Source organism: Staurois parvus, unplaced genomic scaffold (assembly GCF_062004578.1).
Source record: "Staurois parvus isolate SC_StPar_1 unplaced genomic scaffold, SC_StPar_1.0 ptg000025l, whole genome shotgun sequence".
NCBI lineage: Eukaryota > Metazoa > Chordata > Amphibia > Anura > Ranidae > Staurois > Staurois parvus.
In genome coordinates, this window is record NW_028317821.1 from 4,688,104 (window position 1) to 4,712,088 (window position 23,985).

The 23,985-nt window shown below is 45.6% G+C and overlaps 2 protein-coding genes across 4 annotated transcripts in view; one reads left to right on the forward strand and one right to left on the reverse strand.

The window, feature by feature from the left end:
- Nucleotides 1-8,654, reverse strand: part of CDC25C (cell division cycle 25C) — a 71,432-nt gene extending 62,778 nt beyond the window's left edge. The window contains exon 1 of the mRNA XM_089693991.1: nucleotides 8,434-8,654. The gene's annotated coding sequence lies outside the window, so the exon portion shown is untranslated. The remainder of the gene's footprint in view (nucleotides 1-8,433) is intronic.
- A 163-nt stretch (nucleotides 8,655-8,817) lies between these two features.
- LOC149471195 (oocyte-specific histone RNA stem-loop-binding protein 2-like) overlaps nucleotides 8,818-23,985 on the forward strand; it is a 53,106-nt gene continuing 37,938 nt past the window's right edge. For all 3 annotated transcript variants that reach the window (XM_089694001.1, XM_089694009.1, XM_089694017.1), the window contains exon 1: nucleotides 8,818-8,909. In XM_089694001.1, coding sequence (XP_089550127.1) covers nucleotides 8,863-8,909 — 47 coding nt within the window. In that variant the 5' untranslated portion in view covers nucleotides 8,818-8,862. The remainder of the gene's footprint in view (nucleotides 8,910-23,985) is intronic.

Genomic DNA, 23,985 nt, shown 5'->3' on the forward strand with positions numbered 1-23,985 from the left:
TGTTCATTGCAGAACTCATTAGTACTGATTCCAGCTGGTATTCTTGGTGTAGGGTTTGGTGGTGTAGGCAGTAGGAGAGGTAAGTAAACGTTCACTTTTTTTGCAGGTAAATCCTTTTTAAATTAAACGTGTAAGTGACAGTCGCTTTCAATCTCTGATAAAGGTTTTATTTTGTTGTCATCTGTGTCCCATTAGGAAGATTTCCTTTTACCTCCTGTACTTTTCACACAACAGAAAAAAAGGGGATAGGGTAAAGGACTAATCACTAGTATGGTCTGTAGTCTCTCTGCAGCTGATCTTTCCATTAAAGTGTTCCTACACCCCGGACTCTGCATTCACTATATCTGGTCTCCCACAGTTTGCAGAACTTGGAAATGCAATTATTTTAGTAAATATAAACTACTAAACACCTTTTCTCATCAGAAATTAGAGCAGTTTTGTGACTTCTATCAGTGTCCAGCAGAGCACTGGTTAAAGCTTGAAGGAGGAGTTTGCTTTCTGTTCTAGGAGGATACAGGACCCCTGACCTCTGCCTGGGCAGTGCTGATTGGCCCTGTGCTAATCACATACACTCTCCCAAGAAAAAAAAAAAAACACCTCTAGCAATACACACTAAACTGAGCATGTGCAGAATGGCTATGGGTTCAGTCTGTCTTAACAGAAATAGACATTTGAACAAGAGGAGAAGAGAAGACAGTATCAAACGGCCTTTTTAACACAATACAGAGGATTAACTCCTTAGGTTCCACAGTGAGTATAACAAGCATGCTTTACTGCATATACAGACGGATTTTACTGTTGTGGGTTTAGTAACACTTTAAATTACTTCGGTCTTGTTTTGTACTTTGTATGGAGACGGCCATATTGCTAGATCAGTGGTTCTCAACCTGTGGGTCGGGACCCCTTTGGGGGTCGAACGACCCTTTCACAGGGGTCACCTAAGACCATCGGAAAACACATATTTCTGATGGTCTTAGGAACCAAGACACCGCTCCTCTATCCGTCTCCAGGCGGGTCCGCCCACATGCAGATACGCCCACATACGAGTACCCGACGTGATGACATCATTGCGCCAACCCCATCGCAAAATGTGGCAATGTAGTTTACTGTTGTTATATTAAGACTGTTACCCATGCTACACCATGCTTCAAGACATTTCATTTATTTGTAATTAGAAATAAATATTTCACAGTATATAATTACATATTGTTTTTGTGATTAATCACTATGCTATAATTATGTTCAATTTGTAACAATAAAAATACATCCTGCATATCAGATATTTACATTTCGATTAATAGTAGCAAAATTACAGTTATGAAGTAGCAACAAAAATAATTTTATGGTTGGGGGGTCACCACAACATGAGGAACTGTATTAAAGGGTTGCGGCATTAGGAAGGTTGAGAACCACTGTGCTAGATGGACATGGTTTTCATATGTCAGAACATCCAGAAGGAGAACAGTGAACTGCATGGTAATGACATTGTCAAATGTCACTCCAACTCTCCGGAGATTAGAAGTTAGAGACAGCAGTGCCTTGGATCTTACACTGCAGACATGAGAATGTAGGCACAGGAGTGCTTAGACATCCTCACATACCAGAAAGCACACTATTTTTCAGGAGAAATTCTAGACAAAAGTTATATGCAATAAATATTTATAGATCTTCCCTAAGCCTTCTAAAATCTTAAGGGCTCGGTCACAACAGATGCACTGCGCTTTTTTTTTCTGCAGCAAAAATGCCTGCACAGGGTTTGCCATGTATTCCTGTGATGGATTTGGTAAAATGCCTATTTCGTTTCCTATTGAATATATATAGATACACTATTTCTATAAGTTTTATAAATATTTACTTTTATACTTTAATACATATGTTGTGTGAATATTTTCTGCCTGCTGGGCTTTGTGGTACTATAAGAAATCCTTGCTTAAGAAATATCTGCTCACACACACAGACCCCCTCCCACCGTGTGATTTGGGAAACAAAGGAATGTTTTTCTTCTCTATGAGATAAGATGGAAGAAGATCACACCTATACCATGACGGAGATTGTTTTCGTGTGGAAATGACCAATCAAAGAGTAATATAATGCTTATGCTGTTGTCACATGACTCTCGCATCATTCTTCATATATAAGCTCACTTTCTCATTATAATAAACTAGAAGTGTTCATAGACTGAACTTGTGTGTCAGCGTGAGTCCCTTCCAATGTGCGCACATTTCAAAGCTAGCGTCATAAATTAGGACAGGAACAGATAAGCAATGGACGATTTAAGTCCAAGACTAAAACATTCCATTGGCCCTAGTTAACATCAGTGCAGGCAGTTCCAGTCAGTTTCCAGTGCAGAGAAAAAAACAAAAAAAACAAAAACAAAACAAAAATACAACCCATGCTGCATATAGCAAAATGCATCAAAAAGACACTGGAATGGAGTGTGATGAAAAATGTAAGGAAAAAAAACACATTGTGTGCATTGTTGTGGTGTGAACTGGCCCTAAGGGTTCATTTACACCTTTTCTACTCCTTAAAAGGATAAGTTTACATTTCATAACAGGTTACACCCATATTCAGGGAGGATCTTCTTTTACATTCAGGTGTCAGTGGGGGACAGCTGAAACACTAACACATGGTTGTCACTACTAAAATACTGCATGACTTGATAAAATAACTCATGCAGTATTTTAGTAGCAAATTTAGTATTCTGACCTTCGGAACGGATGATTTGGTTTTCAATGCATTCCTATGGGAAAAGGTGTTTCGGTTTACGAATTTTACGCTACACGAAAAGTCCTGCAGAATGAATTACATTCGGAAACTGGAGGTATTACTGTATATTTATCCCCCCCATCTTGGTTTTCAGTCGGCACTTGTAATGTAGCCAGGGCCTCCCTGCTTCTCCCTGGTATGGCTACATTGCCATAGCGGAAATAAACTGCAGAATCTTTCAAGATCTTATTGTAACAAGGCATAGAGAGACTGCGGACAAGATTCTCACTGAGCACACATCACAGATGGGCTGCCTCAAAGAACAAGAAGCTATTCACCAATGATGTGTCTTTTTAAAATTGTGGCACAGGAGGAGGAGTGCAGGCAGGAGGGACCAGTGCTTAAGGAAAAAAAAATAAAAATATGGTAATCAGAAGTCTACACTTATAAGCGAGTACATTTTTTAAATTTTGAACAGCTGGTCAAGTGTATTGGGGGCTGGGAGATCCACTTTAAAATGTAACTAAACCCAAAGAACAAAATGTAAAATATTATAGCCTACTAGTCTGCAGATGTGGTGGCTGCATTAGTTTTCTTTTTTCAGGCTGAAAAGATTTCAACAAATACAGAAAATACCTGTTGATCTTGCTAAAAATGCTATCTCCTTGTCACTTCCTGTTAACTGAACTGCAAGCAAAAACAAAGTTGTTCATCTTGTGTACACTACTAATCTCCCCATCCCCCACATAATGGAGATGAACAAATTAAGACATGCTTAATGTACAGCCTGGCTGGCAACCATGACCCCCCACCCTTAAAGGAATGATTGTGCAAGATAACTAGGTGAAAACCAGGCAAAAGAAGCCTGCAAAAAGAAAACGAATGCAGCCACCACATCCAATGACTGGTAAGCTGCAATATATTATATTTTTTTGTTTTTGGGTATCAATGCACTATAAAAGATATATCACTTGCTAGTCTCATTTATACTATTGTAGGTAACTACAGAACTTTAGGTCTTTTTTCAGCATAGGAACAGCTTGTAGCTACTTCTGCTCTTACTGACTGAACAGATTGCAATCATATTGTATTATAACAGAGGCAGGATTTTGGGTTCTATTCAGAACTGTACGATTCCGGTTGCACTTCCTGGGTAGGGCAGCCTATTCATGTCAGTGGGAAACAAGTCCCCAACCCTTTCCTTAAAGCGCAGCACCATGTGGTTTGGCATGCGTCATTATCCACTTGGACTCCAGAAGATTTTCCCCCCTTCCTGACCAGCCCATTTTTTGTGATATGGCACTGCATTACTTTATCTGACAATTGTGCGGTGATGCAATGCTGTACATAAATGAAATTTGTAATTTCTTCCCCCCACAAGTAGAGCGGTGGTATTTGACCACCACTAAAAAAAAAAAAAAAAAAAAAAGTTTTGTTTTCTGCTATAACACATCCAATAAAATATTTTTTTAACCACTTGCCCTCCAGTGGATTTACCCCCCTTAATGACCAGGCCTCTTTTTGCTACTTGGCGCTGCACTAATTCAACTGATAATTGTGCGGTCATGCAATGCTGCACCCAAACAAAATTTACGTCCTTTTTTTCACACAAATAGAGCTTTTTTTTGGTGTAATTTGATCACCTGTGCGCTTTTTATTTTTCACGCTATAAACAAAAAAAGCCAAAAATTTTGAAGAAAAACAATATTTTTTATTTTCAGCTATAAAAAATATATAGTAAACTCAAAGTTGGTTATAAATTTAGGCCAAAATGTATTCTGCTACATGTTTTTGGTAAAAAAAATCCCAATAAGTGTATATTTATTGCTTTGTGTGGAAGTTATAGCATCTACAAACTATGGTATAAATACTGCAATTTATGCCATTTTTCTGCTATACAGCACTGCGCTAGTTTAACGGACAATTGCGCGGTCATGCAATACGGTACATAAATGAAATTTACATCCTTTTTTTCCCCACAAATTGAGCTTTCTTTCGGTGGTATTTGATCGCCTGTGCGGTTTTTATTTTTTGCGCTATAAAAAAAAAAGGCTGACAATTTTGAGGAAAAAAAACAATATTTTGGACTTTTTGCTATAAAACATGTCCAGTAAAAAAAAAAATGCAAAAATCAAATTTAGTCATAAATTTCTGCCAAAATGTATTCTGCGACATGTCTTTGCTAAAAGAAAACCCAATACGTGTAAATTAATTGGTTTACGTGAAAGTTATAGCGTTTACAAATGGCGGGAAAGATACTGGGATTTTTAGGGTTTTTTATACTAATAATGGCAGCGATCAGCGAATTATGGCGGCGATCAGGGACTTATGGCGGCAACCAGGGACTTATGGCGGGACTGCGACGAACATTCTGACATTGGGGGGTACTGACTTGGGGTCACTGACATCCCCAAAAACACTAATACAGTGATCAGTGCAAAAAAAAAAAAAACTGACACTGTACTAATGGCAATGGGGAGGAAGGGGTTAACTTTATTTAGCAGGGAAGGGTTATAGGAGTGAGGGGAGTGTTTTACTAGGGGGCGGGGGTGTGTGCTGGGCGGGACAAGGCTGATCGAGAAAGTGAAACTTCTTTCTCGATCAGCTCATCCTCGAGCTGACAGAGAGGCGACATACAGCACAGCTACTGCAGCTGTGCTCTCTGTCACCGTTTACCGCCGATCGCCGGGACATAGCCGCTAACGAGCGGCTGTGACCCGGCAACTGACATCTGCGGCGGTGATCCACAGGACAAATAGGGCGGCAGTGCGCCTCGCGCGCGCCCCCTATTTGTTTACAAAACACACGTTTTAAAACGTGGTTTTGCCTGTGAGTGCCGCCCTGCATGTACAGTGGCTGGCCGGCATGCGGTTAAAAATCAAATTTCTTCATAGGTTGAGGCCAATGTGTAGTCTGCTACATATTTTTAGTTAAAAATCCAAATTAGCGCATATTGATTGGTTTGCACACAAGTTATAGCGTTTACAAACTATGGGATATACACTGGATTTTTTTTTTTTTTAAATACTAGTAATATCAGCGATTAGTGACTTATAGTGGGACTGCGATATTGTGGAAGACATTTTTACACTGACAGTTTGTGGGAACCAGTGACACCAATACAGTGATCAGTGCTAAAATTATGTACTGACACTGGCTGGGAAGGGGTTAAACATCTATGGCGATCAAAGCGTTAACTGTGTGCCTAGCCAGGGTTTTGTGTACTGTGTTTTTACTAAGGGAAGTGATGGATCTTATTCCCTGCTATGTAGGGACACAAGATCCATCATTTCCCCCCCTCAGAACGGAGATCTGCCTTGTTTAGATAGGCAGAGCTCAGTTCTGAGTCTCTGCCCAACGATTGTCAGGTGTCGGAGGACATTCATTGGCCAGCACCTGCTGACCGGTTTTTGCTGCAAATATTCACAGCAGGAGCGACCCGCTGGCGGAGCATGTGCGCACCCCCTAGGTGGAAGTGCAGAATCATGTTTATATACATGATTTTGCACAGGAGGGCTGACCTGTAGCATATCTGCTGTGGGGAAGTCCTAAAGTGGTTAAGAATTAAAGCAATTCCAAAGGCTCTATGCACTTTTTTGGTGATCCCACGCTGGCGTTGTCCACTCCTTTCTGCGCTCCCGTGCCGGGCTGTGTGCATTCTCAGACACACACACAGAGTGGCTTGGCCATGTCCCCTGCTTTCTCCTCACAGGATGATTGGGAGCAGAAGGAGCCTATGGCTCCGCTCCTGCCTGTGTCTCCTATGAGAAGAGGAAGGGAGGGTAGAAGACCTGCAAACGGAATAAGCACTGGATCATAAGAGGAGGCAGATAAGTGTTTAGGGATGGGGAAGGGTTGAGGAGAAAAACTGGTTTGTTTTTTTTTCTCCTAATGCAGGGAATATATTAAGCTTAAAAACTAGTAGCCTTTAGAACTACTTTAATGACACCCCCGTAATTCTGCTCAAGTACAGCACATTTCTTTGTGAGTCAGGAACAAGCATTCCCCAGCCACAGAGATGTGAACCTAGCCTTAAGGCTCTTTCCCAGTATGTGGGATGACCTGTGTTTTTCTGAGCTGGATGAACAGGTCACAAACACACTGAATTTAACATTCTATGCTCCCTGTTCACACCACAATGCTGGTGTGATGGGAAGAGAAAAAAAGAAATGCAGCATGTCTGCATTTTTCCCACAGCATAGTGGACAGCACTGCATTTCACCAAGCTGTTGTGTGAAGACATGAATGAAGTGTCCACAACAAAAAGTAAAAAAGGGAGGAGCAGTGCTCCGTGCATTGCACTGCACCCTGCTGAAGCTCACATTTACAGCTATCAGCACAGGAAAACAGAGTGCAGGCATGTGTGAACCAGGCATTAAAGGGTTAGTTCACATTTACAGAAAAAATGCATTGGTGAACTAACACCAGACACTTCAGTCTCCACTGTACTTACCTTTGGGGTTGCTGAGCACCCCTGAAGCCGGTCCAGTATTCTGGGGATTTGAAATCCCTACTCTTTTCCCTCTTCTCTATGCAGTGCTTCCAGGACAGGCCAGATTGATTTACTGTAACAACACTGACCAATCATAGCCGATCTATTCTATCCCGGAAGCGCTGCATGAAGAGGAAGAAGAGTAGGAATCTCAAATCCCCGGACCGCTGGACTGACTGCAGGAGTGCTAAAAGCTCAGCGGAGGTAGGTCCAGCAGGGACAAGGTATGGAGGGTGTGCATCTTAATGTTTTTTCCATTGAAGTGAACACGTTAAGGCTGAAGCTTAATATTTGTGGAGGGGGGGGGGGTACAGAGCCAAACTCTTTACATGTAATAGGGTGTATCCCATGTCCTGTAGGCTGCAGCTTCATGTACAACACCTCCCTTCATGCTGCTGGGTACTGCCCAGAGCGAGGACCTTCTGCTGCTGCAGCACAGCCAGGTACTGCCCCGAGCGGTCACCTCCTGGTGCTGCAGTACCGCCCCGAGCGGTCACCTCCTGGTGCTGCAGTACCGCCCCGAGCGGTCACCTCCTGGTGCTGCAGTACCGCCCCGAGCGGTCACCTCCTGGTGCTGCAGTACCGCCCCGAGCGGTCACCTCCTGGTGCTGCAGTACCGCCCCGAGCGGTCACCTCCTGGTGCTGCAGTACCGCCCCGAGCGGTCACCTCCTGGTGCTGCAGTACCGCCCCGAGCGGTCACCTCCTGGTGCTGCAGTACCGCCCCGAGCGGTCACCTCCTGGTGCTGTAGGGTTCAACAGCAGCACCTGTTAGTACAAAAGCCTTGCTCTGCTTGTCTGCTCCTGTCACTATTTATTCACAGAAGTCATAATAATATTGGAAATGGGCAGAGGAGATTCCGATCATTTATCCGCTCCTCCTCCAATCACAGAATGCATTACATTGTGAGACAATAAGTTCTATGAATGGTGGAGCAGCACAAGTCCTCCATGCTCACAGCTAACCCTTGCATCGCTGGGCAGTATGAATGGGAGATTTTTCTATGAAGCAGCAGCCTGCAGAACAGAAGATACACACCACTACACATAACTAATGTGTTTAGAGCCATTCCCAACCCCAACCCCCCAAAACACTTCAGATGTAAACAGTTGAATCCACTATGCATGTCCTACAGAAAGCAATGTAAGGAATAGGGGTTACCGTAAATGCTCTGATCAGTCAGGACTGGCACAAAGCCTAGTGAAGGCATATGAACAAAATAAAGGCTCTCACATGTTTCCTGCTTCTCCTCATCCAGGAAGTGATGGCCGACCAGGACGCCCAGATCACCACATAGCGCCCCAAGCCGTGTTCCCGCTGGCTCAGCTCTCTCCTATCCCACACCGGATATCAAATGTAAATAGCCAGCAGCAACCAGCCGAAAAGACTGGGGACACTCGAGGAATTGAAATCTTCCGCCCCGGCTATTCACCAATCACCAGACAGTATCCGGGTCAGGAAGCCGCTAGCAACCAATGGGATAAAAACGCCTGGGCAAGATGACTCAGGATAGGAGAGGATTGTCCGTTTTAAAACGACAATATCAGTGATTGGTCGCCTCCGCGCTGTGTTAGAAAACAGAGCCTTTGATTGGCTTGGTGCTCGTTTCAGGTTCAATGACAGCTTCCAGCCGCAGTCACGCCCCCTGTTCCCTGATTATGCATGCAGGCTCCGCCTCAGGTCACGTCGCGGGACTTTTTAAAGAGCTGGTGGGTGGTAGCGCGCCTCTGATCAGCTGTTTGTAGAGCCATGCATCGGTAATGGGGCTGGGCAGGCGGTGGTAGTGCATGTGTATGGCTGGGAGAGGCTGCGGATGGCCCCCGTTCCTTGGTTGGTGTGTCTAGAAGATGAACCATGTTAGGTTATGGTAGGCTTTTTAAAGGGAGCTTCCAGGTTAAACTGGATGTTCGGTTCTTGACAGCGCAGATTGAACACGTGATTAACCAATGATTAGAACCTCCTAGTTGCTCCATAGCTCTTCCCATCTCTATCGCAGCCTTTCTTTTGCTAGGTTCACACCTATGCAGATTGCGTTTGAGCTTTTTCTGTTTTTTTTTTTTTTTTGCACTTGCTTTTTTACGCATTATTGCTGTGTTTTTGATGAGTGTTGCTTTTTTTTTTTTTCCAGGCTGCTAGGCAGATTTAAAAAGCATCAAAAACATGACAATCGTAGCATGTTCTTTTCCTGCAGTGTTTCCATTAAAGTCTATAGAAACAAAATGCAACTTTTTGCATTCAAAAAAAGTCCCTGACCCTTTCCAAAAAACACACTGGGTGAAAACGCGCGGATGTGAACGTATCCCATAGGAAATCATGTTCAATGGACTGTACTGTGCTTCTGCAAAACACTACAGAAAATGCCTAGGTGTGAACCTAGGGTTAACCAGGGTGCCTTGGCAAAATGTCTAAAAATTGCCAAAAACTTTTTTACAAGCCAGCGGGTGGAACAAGCCCTGCCTTTTAGCTACACAAAGCCACAGGCAGGGGAGGACTGACAATTGGGGAACTTGGGCACTGCCCGGGGTCAGTAGGGGGCCCAATGAGATGTCCCTATTACCTTTCATAGGATTTTTTTGAGTGTGGGCGAGGACACAGGGGCCCCATGAGTTGTCAGTCCGCCCCTGGCCACAGGTTTTCATTGTGCACTATTTCGACCTTATAGTCGCCGGAGTCCTGATAACCAATGACATCATCAGTTGATAAGGAGAACTTCAGCTGCCAGCACAGCAACCTAGTTTGGCCCTCCCTTGTCCCTCTCCATCAATGCTGGGGTAACAGTAGCTCAGTGGAATACTAGTCAGTGTGCAAAAGTGTATTTGCTTTGGAAGAATAAATCCCCTTTAATGATGGGTATCTTATTTATGTGGATATTACTGTTGTATAACTGTTAGAATAGCTCTTTACATTTTAGAATGGGGTGCCTCAAGACTGTCCATAATTTTAAAGGGTGCCTTGACTGAAAAATAGTTGAGAAACATTGTCTTAGTGCAAATGGACTTGCAACAGAGCATCTTAGCCCTCATGCACACTGGATGTTTTTGCAGCTGCTGTTTTTGGCTTTTGATGGGGTTTTTTCTACAGCCAGTGAATCCCCCAGCATGTTATCCCATGTGTCCATGCACACACAGACTGTAATCAGCGTTTTTGACTGGAAAAAAAACCACCAGAACTAGTGGGTTTCTAGAGTTTTCTTTTTTAGCTGTAAAAATGCTTGAATGCTGTAAAACACCACAAACTGGTGTTTTTGGACACATTTTTTTATTTATTTTTTGGTAAAAAAAAAAAAAGCTAACGCAAATTATTATACAGGATTTATGTAGCACCAACAGTTTGCGCAGCGCTTTACAATATAAGGGAGATAGTACAATTACAATACATTTCAGTATAGAAGGAATAGGAGGGCCCTGCTCGTGGAGCTTACAATCTAAAGGAAGGGGGAGGTGATAGCTGCGGGGGATGATCTGGTGGAGGTGATTCAAGTACAGTTCTTAGGTGGAGGTGGGGTAGGCTTCCCTGAAGAAATGAATTTTCAAAGATCGCCTAAAGGCAGACAGGGTGGGGGCTGACCGAACATGCTGTGGTAGGGAGTTCGAGGATGGGAGAGGCTCTGGAGAAGTCCTGGAGGCGAGCGTGGGAGGTGATGAGGGAGCTAGAGAGCAGGAGATCATGGCAGGAGCGGAGTGGGCGATTTGGGCGGTATCTGTGGATGAGGTTGGTGATGTAGCTAGGGGCAGTGTTGTGGATGGCTTTGTAAGCTGTGGTTTGTATTTTGAATTGTATACGTTGGGTTAGTGGAGTGCAAATGTGGGAAAACATGGCTAAAAAAACTGAAAGACTCATGTTAACATGACTTTACACTGCTAACGTTACTAGCGTTATCAAAACGCCCAGTGTGCATGGAGCCTTTGTTTCCATAAGTGAAATTGTTTTAGGGTAATCCGATTTTTTTTTTTTTTTTTTTTTTTTTTTTTTTTTTTTTTTTTTTTCCCTGAAATGATGCAAAAAGTAGTTGCATCTCTGCTGTTCTAGATTTCTGAAAGTCTTGTCATTGGGCTCTGCAGTTGAAGCGGTGTATGATCGTCATTCATAGTCTAGGTTTGTTAGCTGCCTTGTTCAGGTCTAAATTGTAGTTTTTTGTTTTTTTTTTTTTTTTCTGTACAGAGCTGTGCGTTTCCTTCCTTTTAGGTGTATCTATGGCAAATGGCACACTCTGCATAATTGGTTAGACTGCTGTGAGAAAATCAATGTAAAAATAATTGATTTACCACCCTTCAAAGCAAGCAGTGTATGTAATAAGCACAATGATCTGAAAGTGCCATGCAAATGATGTGAACATGCTTGCCAGGATATTGCAAGTTGTAGATTCTTAGAGAAGTCATTTGCATCTGATTGTATCGACAGCTCTGGGCATGCATTTCAGCAGATAAACTTTATTTATCACAGTGGCCAAATGGTTAGCACATCTGCTTGGCAGCATTAGGGCTCGCTGGTTCGAATCCCAACCATAGCCCCACCTGCCTGGTGTTTGCTTGTTCTCCCTGTGCCTGCGTGGGTTTCCTCCGGGTACTCTGGTTTCCTTCCGCACTCCAAAGACATGCTGGTAGGTGAACTGGCTCCTCTCTAAATTGTCCCTAGTATGTGTATGTATGAATGTGAGTTTTATTGACTTTAGATTGTACGCCCCTTGAGGGTTAGGGACTGATGTGAATGTACAATATATATGTAAAGCGCTGCGGAAATTGGCGGCGCTATAGAAGTATCAGACAAATGTTTAAAGCGGTTGTAAAGGTTCAAGGCTTTTTAACTTCATGCATTCTATGCATGAAGGTAAAAAAACCTGTGTGCAGCAGCCCCTTCAATACTTGCCAGAGCCCCATCGTGATCCATCAAAGTGCACGACAGCCTTGTGTGTCCTTGGTCTGTCAGTGGCTGAGACAGCAAGCAGGAGCCATTGGCTCCTGCTGCTGTCAATCACAGCCAATGAGGAGAAAGATGGGGTGGGGCCAAGCCACGGCTCCATGTGTACCGGAGTACCGGCTCGGGAACACCTGCTCGGGTTCCCCCATAACAGGCAGCTTGCTATGGGGGTGCCTGATAGGATGAGCCAGGAGTGCTAACAGGGGACCTGAGAAGAGAATCCGGGCTGCTCTTTGCAAAACCACTACACACAGCAGGTAAGTATATCATAAATAAAAAATGAACCTTTGATATCGCTTTAAAGTGATGCTAAGGGCCCATTCACACCACATGCAGTCCAGTGCGTTTTTTTTTTTTTGTTTTCTCTGCATCACAAACTCATTGATGGGTCACATGGTTTCCAGTGCAGTCAGTTCCAGTGTGTTCCAGTTCCAGAAAAAAATAGTAGAACATGCTGCATTTTTTCTGTACTGAACTGTACTGGAACGCATCAAAAACACAAGGGAGCTCACATGTCCTTACAGTTGAAGAAAGAGGAGAAAAAATTAACTGGGGCAAGTCCAAAATGTGCCTACATAAATGCATTCAGACTACATTTCTATGGTGTGAACTGGTGCTAAATAAGGACATGTTCTGGTGCATTTTTTTATGCATTTTTCTGCGTTCCAGTACAGTTCAATGCAGAAAAAATGCAGCATGTTCTACTTGGGGGACGGGGTGGGGGGCATTGGGTGGAATGGTGCCCCACTGTTGGGGGGGCATTGGGTGGACTGCTGCCCCACTGTTGGGGGCCATTGGTTGGAATGGTGCCCTACTGTTAGGGGGGCATTGGGAGGAATAGTGCCCCACTGTTGGGGAAGGGAGGGCATTGAATGGAATGGTGCCCTACTGTTGGGCACGATTGGAATGGGGGCATTAAATGGAATGGTGCTCCACTGTTGGGGCATTGTATGGAATTGTGCTTCACTGTTGGGGAGGGGGCATTGGGTGGAATGGTGTCCACAGTGTAGGGGAGGATGTGCCATTGGATGGAATGGTGCCCCACTGTCGAGAGTTCTATTGAGCAGAATGGTGCCCCACTGTTGGGAGGGGATGGGAGGCATTGGGTAGAATGGTAACCCACTTTTTTTTGGGGGGGGCATTGGGTGGAATGGTGCTCCACTTTTGGAAGCCATTGGGTGGACTGTTGGGGGGGGGGGGGGGGGAGCATTGTGTGGAATGTTGCTTCACTGTTGGGGGAAGGGGGAGCATTGGGTGAAATGGTTCCCCACTGTTGGAGGTGGGTGGCATAGTTCCCCACTGTTGGGGGTGGGGGGTGCCATTGGGTCGAACAGTGCCCTGCTGTTTGGGGGGGCATTGGGTGGAATGGTGCTCTAATTTTAGGCGCAATTGGGTGGAATGGTGTCCCACTGTTGGGGGTGGCATTCAGTGGCATGTTGCCCCACTGTGGGGGTGGGGGAGGAGAGCATTGGGTGGAATGGTGCCCCACTGTTGGGTGAGGTAATTGGGTGGAATGGTGCCCCACTGTAGGGGGGGGGATGGGGGGCCATTGGGAAGAATGGTGCCCCATGGGGGGGGGTATTGAATGGTGCCCTACTGTTGGGGGCATTGTATGGAATTGTGCTGCACTCTTGGGAAGGGGAAATTGGGTGTAATGGTGCCCTACTGTTGGGGGGGGTTGGCATTGGGTGGAATGGTGCTCCATTATTGGAAGCCATTGGGTGTATGGTGCTTTACTGTTGGGGGGGGGGGGGGAGAGCATTGTGTGGCATGTTGCTTCACTGTTGGGGGAAGGGGGAGCATTGGGTGAAATGGTTCCCCACTGTTGGGGGTGGGTGGCATAGTTCCCCACTGTTGGGAGTGGGGGGTGCCATTGGGTCGAACAGTGCCCTGCTGTTTGGGGGGGGGGGTCATTGGGTGGAATGGTGCTCTAATTTTAGGCGCTATTGGGTGGAATGGTGTCCCACTGTTGGGGGTGGCATTCAGTGGAATGTTGCCCCACTGTGGGGGTGGGGAGGAGAGCATTGGATGGAATGGTGCCCCACTGTTGGGTGGGGTCATTGGGTGGAATGGTGCCCCACTGTTGGGTGAGGTAATTGGGTGGAATGGTGCCCCACTGTAGGGGGGGGGATGGGGGGCCATTGGGAGGAATGGTGCCCTACTGTTGGGGGCATTGTATGGAATTGTGCTGCACTCTTGGGAAGGGGAAATTGGGTGTAATGGTGCCCTACTGTTGGGGGGGGGGTTGGCATTGGGTGGAATGGTGCTCCATTATTGGAAGCCATTGGGTGTATGGTGCTTTACTGTTGGGGGGGGGGGGGGGGGGAGAGCATTGTGTGGAATGTTGCTTCACTGTTGGGGGAAGGGGGAGCATTGAGTGGAATGGTGCCCCTCTGTTGGGGGTGGGGGTGCCATTGGGAGGAATGGTGCCCCACTGTTTTGTTTGGGGGGGGGCAATGGGTGGAATGGTGCTCTATTTTTCGGTGCCATTGGGTGGAATGGTATTGGTGTCCCACTGTTGGGGGTGCCATTCAGGGGAATGTTGCCCTACTGTTGGGGGGTGGTGGGGGAGGAGAGCATTGAGTGGAATGGTGCCCCACTGTTGGCTGGGGTCATTGGGTGGAATGGTGCCCCACTGTTGGGGGGGGGGGGGGGAGAAGAATGGAGGGGCATTGGGAGGAATGGTACCCCACTGTTGGGGGGGGGGGGCATTGAATGGAATGGTGCCCTACTGAGGGGGCACTGTTGGGTGGACTGGTGCTCCACTGTTAGGGGGCGGGGGCATTGTATGGAATTTTGCTGCACTGTTGGGGAGGGGGCATTGGGTGTAATGGTGTCCACACTTGAGGGGGGTGCCATTGGATGGAGTAGTGCCCCACTGCCGGAGGGGCCTTTGGATAGAATGGTGCCTCACTGTCGGGGGGGCGCTATTGAGTGAAATGGTGCCCCACTGTTGGCAGGGGGTGGGGGGCATTGGGTGGAATGGTGCCCCACTGTTGGGGGGCATTGGGTGGAATGGTGCTCCACTATTTGAAGCCATTGGGTGAAATGGTGCCCTACAGTGGGGGGGGGGGGAGAGCATTGGGTGGAATGTTGCTTCACTGTTGGGGGAAGGGGGAGCATTGGGTGGAATGGTGCCCCACTGGTTTTTGTTTTTTTTTGGGGGTGGCATGGGGTGGAATGGTGCTCTATTTTTCGGTGCCATTGGGTGGAATGGTATTGGTGTCCCACTGTTGGGGGTGCCATTCAGGGGAATGTTGCCCTACTGTTGGGGGGTGGTGGGGGAGGAGAGCATTGAGTGGAATGGTGCCCCACTGTTGGCTGGGGTCATTGGGTGGAATGGTGCCCCACTGTTGGGGGGGGGGGGGGAGAAGAATAGAGGGGCATTGGGAGGAATGGTACCCCACTGTTGGGGGGGGGGGGGGCATTGAATGGAATGGTGCCCTACTGAGGGGGCACTGTTGGGTGGACTGGTGCTCCACTGTTAGGGGGCGGGGGCATTGTATGGAATTTTGCTGCACTGTTGGGGAGGGGGCATTGGGTGTAATGGTGTCCACACTTGAGGGGGGTGCCATTGGATGGAGTAGTGCCCCACTGCCGGAGGGGCCTTTGGATGGAATGGTGCCTCACTGTCGGGGGGGCGCTATTGAGTGAAATGGTGCCCCACTGTTGGCAGGGGGTGGGGGGCATTGGGTGGAATGGTGCCCCACTGTTGGGGGGCATTGGGTGGAATGGTGCTCCACTATTTGAAGCCATTGGGTGAAATGGTGCCCTACAGTGGGGGGGGGGGGGAGAGCATTGGGTGGAATGTTGCTTCACTGTTGGGGGAAGGGGGAGCATTGGGTGGAATGGTGCCCCACTGGTTTTTGTTTTTTTTTGGGGGTGGCATGGGGTGGAATGGTGCTCTATTTTTAGGAGCCATTGGGTGGAATGGTGTCGCACTGTTGGGGGGGGGGGGAGGAGGTTGACATTCAGTGGGATGTTGCCCCACTCTTGGGGGGGCATTGAATGAAATGGTGCCCCACTGTTGGAAGGGTGGTCCATTGTATGGAATGGTGCCCCACTTTTGGGGAGGGGACATTGGGTTGAATGGTGCACCACTGTTGGAGGGGGCACTGGGTGAAATTGTGCCCTATTGTCAATGGGGAAAAAAAAATACTGCATTATATTGATGGGAGAAAATGGCCAGATAATGCAAAAGGTTGTTTGGGAGACCCCAGCTTTAAATGATTGAAGCCACTGGGTCAGCATTACTTCTGAAATTTTCTTTTTAAAAAGCGGATAGGCTATGGCAGCCTGGATATTTCTCTTCGTACCTGCTTCCTTTGAAGGCACTGGCTTTACCATGACCTGAGGCAAGTGCTTTGTTAAAAAAATGACTAGTTTTGAATAAAGTGTTCCTAGGGATCCTGTGTTTGCTTTGATTCCTTTACCTTGCATTTAGAGCTTCCCAGGAATCCTAAGGCATAAGAAGAGCTACTTATGCAAATTAAAATACATCTAAAGCTTGAGAGTTCAGCAATTGATTTAAAGTGATACCAAACAGACTTTTTAGTGTAAATGATCCCTTCTCTTTGTGTAAGGGTGCTGTATTTATAGTTGTCATGTGACCCAGCTCTCTGCAAAGAAACATCAGTGGGAAGAGCTTCTAGTCCTCTTGTGCAGGTCACATGTTCAAGAAAAGACTTCAGAATACAGAGGAAAACACATAATTTATATAAAATATTTTAAATACTCGTACAAATATGTATCTGAACTCAAATACACTGCTCAAAAAAAATTAAAGAAACACTTTTTAATCCGAGTATAGCGTCAAGTCAATGATATTTCTGGGATATTGATCTGGTCAGTTAAGTAGCAGAGGGGATTGTTAATCAGTTTCAGCTGCTTTGGTATTAATGAAATGAACAAGTGCACTAGATGGGCAACAATGAGATGACCCCCAAAACAGGAATGGTTTTACAAGTGGAGGCCACTGATGTTTTTTCCCTACTCATCTTTTCTCACTGTTTTTCACTAGTTTTGCATTTGGCTAGGATCAGTGTCACTTCCGGTAGCATGAGGAAATACCTGGACCCTACAGAGGTTGCACAGGCAGTCCACCTCGTCAAGGATGACCCATCAATACGTGCCATTGCCAGGTGGTTTGCTGTGTCCCAGCACAGCCTCAAGAGCATGGAGAAGATTCCAGGAGACAGGCAGTTACTCTAGGAGAGCTGGACAGGGATGTAGAAGGTCCTTAACCCATTAGCAGGACCAGTATGTGTTCCTTTTGTCAAGGAGGAACAGGATGAGCACTGCCAGAGCCCTACAAAATTACCTCCAGCAGGCCACTGGTGTGAAGGTCTAACCAAACAATCAGAAACTGACTTCATAAGGGTGGCCTGAGGGCCCGACTTCCCATAGTGGGCCCTGTGCTCACTGCCTGGCACCATAGCGCTCGATGGGCATTTGCCATTGGAAGACCAGAATTGGCAGGTCTGCCACTGGCACCCTGTGCTTTTCACAGATGAGAGCAGGTTCACCCTGAGTACATGTGACAGATGTGAAAGGGTCTGGAGAAGCGTTATGCTGCCTGTAACTTTGTTCAGCATGACTGTCTTGGTGGTGGGTCAGTGATGGTCTGGGGAGGCATATCCATGGAGGGATGCACAGACCTCTACTGGCTAGACAATGGCACCCTAGCTGCAGTTAGGTATGTGGATGAAATCCTTGGACCCATTTTCGGACCACTACGCTGGTGCAGTGGGTCCTGGGTTCCTCCTGGTGCACGACAATGCCTGGCTCATGTGACAGTAGGCAGGCGGTTCTGGAGAATGAATTGACACTATTGAATGGCCCCCATGCTCGCCTGACCTAAAGCCAATAGAACACCTCTGGGATATCATGCTTTGGTCCATCTGCCACCGCCAGGTCGCACCTCAGACCTCAGTGATGCCCTGGTCCAGAGTTTGGAAGAAATACCCCAGGACACCATCCGTCAATTGATTAGGAGAAAGCCCCGACGTTGTCAAGCATGCTTACAAGCACATGGGGGCCATACAAACTGAGTACCATTTTGAGTTGCAGCAATGAAATTTCAGCAAAATGGACTAGCCTGCTGCATAATTTTTTAGCTTTGATTTTCGGGGTGTCTTTGAATTCAGTCCTCTGTAGGTTGATGATTTTAATTTCCATCAAACGATGAGGCATCCTTTCCTTCCTAATGCATTACCCAGTCGATATCAGTATAGATATCCAGCATAATATTTTTCCCCATTGAGCTCTGATGTGTTTTCAAAGTGTTCCTTTAATTTTTTTTTGAGCAGTGTATTTTATTTTATGCAAGAACATAGTATGGGCCATCTAGGGGGACTTCTGCAAATCACAGCCTTTTTCACGCCCCCCCAGTCTCTGTCCATTGTATATGTTTAGAATTACAAAGATGTGATTCCTCCATCTATCAACATGTAATCTCCCACCCTCATTGTGTTTAGCTGTTTAGTGGGCATGGAGGGGGAGGAGGCTGCCATTTACCCCTGTCTACACCCTCATATGGGGCTTTCTTGTCATGTGGGCTGTAGAGATGAGAAAATAAAAAACCTAGATGGGAACAGAAACTGGAGCATGCTCAGTAAATCACAGGCTGCAGCAGGGACAGACCAGGATGGAGGGACAGTGAAGGAACAGCGGGAACAACCCATATTTTTTTTTTTTTTTTGCAGAATACAGAAAACTGTGTATATGAGCAGAATGCATGACAGCACGTACAGTTTACTGATGCCAATTTCATCAGCTGTTTTCTTTAAAACTGCAGCTTTTATTAAAAATACCTGGGGATACTTTTCAAATTCACTTGGACCTCTGGATGTTGTAGGGTAGCTTGCTCTACATTGTATGTTTCCAAATGGTGGGGGGGTTGGGGGTTCCCTCACTTTCTCCTCTTGATAAAGCTGGACCAACTGGGCAGCTCTATAATAATCTCCTCTACCTACAAACCTGATTGGGTGCAGCTGGAGGCGCAAGCTAGTTCTCCACTCCCCATTGACCTCCTACTATGGTTATCCCCTAAGGAATGTAAGGCCATTCTCAGGCTCTCCCTATCTCACTCCTTACACCTCTGGGACATTGTGTTCCCAGAGGCGTTATCTACCCCCCCCCCCCCGGACAAAACACCAACAGTTTACATGGTAGGTTAACAAGGGCCTCCATAGAATAGCCAATTTTATAGATCACAAAGGAATTAGACAGCCCTCCTATTTCCTGGAGACTTTACAAATGCCCCCCTCAGACCTTCCACCTCTGCCAAATCATTCACTATTTACAGACGCTATGTTGAGATCAGGCGGATATCTCTACCAGGACCTTAAATGAAAATAGGTGTTTGCTTGCTCCAGGGAATCGTGAAAGTATTTCAGTGTTTTAAACTGTTTGTGGACCAAGGCCCCAAACTTTCTTAACAATTTGGATTGTGATTCAGATCTGGGTGAAACTAGGGAGGACGTTTGGTCCCAATGGTCGACCATGGTGCACAAGGGAATATGCAATACCTCCCTGGTGTAGGTGAACTATAAAGTATTGTCCTGTTGGTATCTCGTCCCAGCACAGTTGGCTAAGATCTACCCTGATGCCTCACCCCTATGTTTCAGGGGTTACAGGCAAGTGGGTAACATGTTCCACATTTGGTGGATCTGCCCAAAGGTCCAGTGGTTTTGGACCATGATTTTTACTTTGATTTACTCTGTAACCTGGTTGAATGTCTCCAAAAATGTCAAGACTGCATTATTTTCTGACCTATCGTGCGAGTTGCCTAAACATCTCAGAACCCCTGCCTTCATAATTTTTTTTTTTTTTTTTTGACAGCCAAAATCACTATAGCACAAGCATGGACTTCACCTGTGATTAACCTTGCGCTTGTCAAATACCATCTTTTTGGTCGGGAATAATGAAAAACTGACTAGCATCTTCTGGGATAAACATCTTCAATTTGAAAGTCTGGAACCCCTTGATTAGATGCCTCTAATCTCTGTAATGTGCAGGGTGACCTGAGGGTCGGTAGTCAGGGATGTGATCCACTTCATATCTTTTCCTTTTTCTTCTCTCGTATCCCATTCTTCTTTTCCTTCTTTGAAGTTCTCATATTACTTCACGATTCACCATACTACTTCAATACATTAGTGCAAGCTTGAGTTTCTTCTTAGCCTGGCCCAAGTATTAAAGCATGGTGTTCTCGTTAGGCACTGGGAACTTTGGTTCTATGAAACCTGTTTGTTTATATGTTCTATAGTCTTTTAAGAACAGTATACGCATTGTAGAATTGTAATATATTTTGTTAGATTGACCCTCAAACTAATCGTCAGAGTTGACACCAACCACTACCTTTTTGTAAGTTATTCTACTCCTCAGGGCGCAGTTGGTTGTTGACCCCACAACCTTAAGTGCTTCAGATGTTGTATGACTAGTATGAGGGGGTTTATCTCCCTATATGATACTGTTGCTATCTAACTGAATATGCTTGATGGCTAACTGAATCCACTTTTACCATAATGTCTTCTCTAAACTTCAATAAAAACTGAAAAGAAAAATACCTAGTGCTGAGGTAAGTCTTCATTCAGGCATTCCTTTTATGGGGAGTCAACTGTATCCCATTTTTACTACTGCATTGTCACCCTCCCACAAGGATGCATGGTGGTGAGTACAGTTGACCTTGCTGACAGTTTGTGAATGTATAGTCCACTGTTGTCACTATTGGGAAGCTGGTCCAGAGTAATAAATTTTAGCGGGTAGTGGGAGCAAGTGAATGTAGACAGGAAGTATTTGAAGATGATTTTATTAAAGTGGACTGCTGCCTCTGTAGATTTGATAGTTTATCATTGTAATAAAGTGAACATCCCAGTAGAGGATATATTTGTGTTTTAAGGACCCCATTGGTAATTACTATAAGCCTTTTGTGAACCACTTGTAGGGCTACTCCTGAAGAAGCCACTGGTTATGATGGGTTCTCTGCTCTGCCACGATTCTCTAAACTGCTCTGTCCCCACTGACACTTGGTGATATACTAAAGACCATTTTAGGGTTAGCAGACTATAGCTATGAATGCACAGGAATGAGGCCACAAATGGCTTGATCGTAAATTAAATGAATGTATTAAGACAATTCAGTGCAAAATCAACACACTGATAAATGCATAGACAAAAGAGCACTATAAACAAATGGGGGGGGAAAAAAACCACTAACTTGCACTTAAACTATAGCACTTTTAACTTGAATCTTACCTGGGTTACTAGTCTCTAAACAATTTCAACCAGTTTAGCTGGATAGAAAGGATGCTGGTGTAAACCTTGTGGATACAGCCCCTGCAACAAGTGGGTGTACGTGTTCCTAGTGTGAGGGTACCCTTGGAGGTAGTTGAAAGTTGGTGCCTAGTAATTAACTTTGCCCGGCTTTTGGTGGAGTCCTTCTTTAGAGGGTGCACTGATCCTTTAAGTGTATTAGTAGATAAGAGGCTAAGCTTCTACATGGGAGCAGTCTCCATTTGTGCTAAGAGTATGGTGGGCATGTTGAATATGTAGTTCAGCTCACCACTTCCTGGCAGACAGTTAATAGCCCACTAGCTTGGTGATCAGCAGCGTCCAGCAATCGGGTCCAGGATCTTCACACAGGCCAGTCTCTCAGCTCGGACCCTGAAGATTCACCAATTCTCACTCATTTCAGTCTGACAGCAGCTCCAGCAGGCTCGCGTGCATGTCTGTCCTGTCTTCCTGTTATGGGGGAAAAGGCACAGCAACATGTCCTCTTGGCTCTGCTCATGGTTTGGGTCCCTCAGATGTGAGGCACAGACCCTAGCAGTTGGCCTATCCTAGTCTTACTCCTCCCTCGACTGCCACCAATAAAGATCAGCTTGCCTGGAAACAGTGAAGCTTATCCAGGTGCAAGGATGTGTGGGAACTGAATTCCAGTAGCCTGTTGATCCTCTTTTGCAATGGTGGTGCTGTGCTCCTTTTAGTAACTACAGTTCCCATCTTTCATAGTGCCTGCACATTGAGTCATTTTTGAGGCTCTCATTGGCTCTCTTCTGCACTGATAGGATTCAAACTGCACTGCCAGGAAGGGGGAGAGCAGAGCGCGAGTAGAGAATTACACAGATCCACTCAGCAAAAGCAGTAATAGCAGAGTGATGTTGGCTGCAGACATAAGGCAGCCCAGATCTCACACAATATACCAGTGGGGAAAAGGCAGGGGATTTCATACAGCTGGCAGCAGCAGCAACATCTGGCTACACTCTGTTCTGACATGGCCTGCTTTCCAACTTGTCTTGGCTGTCACATTAGTCTGTCTGACCCTTGCTGACCTAAGGCCATTAGAAGGGAACTGACCATAAAATATTTGGAGCTCATACATGCAGCTTTGAACTACAGTGTAGAGGAGTTGCCCTAACATTTTATACTCCGAATATGTGTATGTTGGTCTGTTTATTTTGTATGTAAAAGTGCTTTGATGTATTGTTTCCTTGCTGTGAAATATCTGGTCATCCTGTCAGTCCCCCTGCTTTCCTATTTCAAACTGACCACATTAAGCATTGAAGCACATCCTTCCCAGCATGGTCAGTTTTCTGGCTGCTCAGTGCTGCTCCCTGTTCAGCTGTTCCTTGCCTGTGTAGTAGAAGAGGTAGATGCTGTGGTGGATCTTTGTGGTCAGTGCACTGATCTATGCTTTTTCCTTTCTTGAAGTATTCCTCAGTTGCTTTTGCAGATCTTGGCTAGAGGGCAGTCAAGTGATACTAATAGTTTTGGACTTGCTAGGCTGATGTGATACTCCAGCCTAATCAAACTCCTGGAGAACACTCCATGGTTTCTTCAAGATTGTCCTGGTCTTCTATCCACTGCTCTGTCCAGTTTGCAGCCCATCATTAGACACTGGCTTTTAGGTTTCGTTCACACCTATGCAGTTTGCTTTTTGTCTTTTTTTCAGTAGAATATTTTTTGTTGCTGGACCAAATATAAAAATGCAAAACGCAAAAATGTATGACCATGCATTTCAGCAGATTCTCCATCGAAATCTATTGTAGCAAAAATCTTCTGTTTTGCTTTTAAAGTCGCTGACCCTTTCCAAAAACGCAGCAGCTCAAAAAAAGCATAGATGTGAACATGTTCCATAGGAAACTATGTTAAATGGACTGCAAAAAGCACTAAATGCATTGGTGTGAATGGAGCCTTAAAGTATAAGTTCACTTTTGGGAGCCTGTTACATGTTCCACCCGTTTCTTAGGGTGGAACATATAACATGTTCCCACTGCTTCAGCCTCTGCCCATTGTCCTCTCTCCCCTCTAGCTGTCACTTTTTTGAAGCAGCTTGTCGGGTTGTAGTTCTCAATGCAGTTAATTGATTCTTCCTGTCACAATGTATCTGCTTACCCATACGAGGTGCGAGCACACAGATAAACTGACAGGTTTGCAGGAGTCCTGCACGGCACCAGCAATCTGATGGTGCAGTTCTTTCCAGGCTCAAAAAAGTACATTTTTGTACCTGTAAAAGCTGTGGGGGTTTTTTCTTTTTTTGGGGGGGTTCTTTGGGTGTTTTTTTTTTTTGGGGGGGGGGTTTGTGGGTTTTTTTTTTTTTTTAAATGAACATATCCTTTTAAAGGCTTTCCTGTCAAAGCCTAGGTTCCGAGACAGGAGTCATACCTGAAATGGTGATCCCCCACAATGCTAAAAGCTAGGACGTGCTTTCACACAAAGTGTACCATCATAAATGGAAAGCGTGCTTTGCACAAAGCAAAACAACTTGTGTTCAGTAAATTCTCAGTGGAACGAATCCTGGCCTTTTTGAAAATGTGCCTCAATCAGCATTTGGCTCTTGGTACGATCAGGAGTCCAGTTTCAGTGTTGA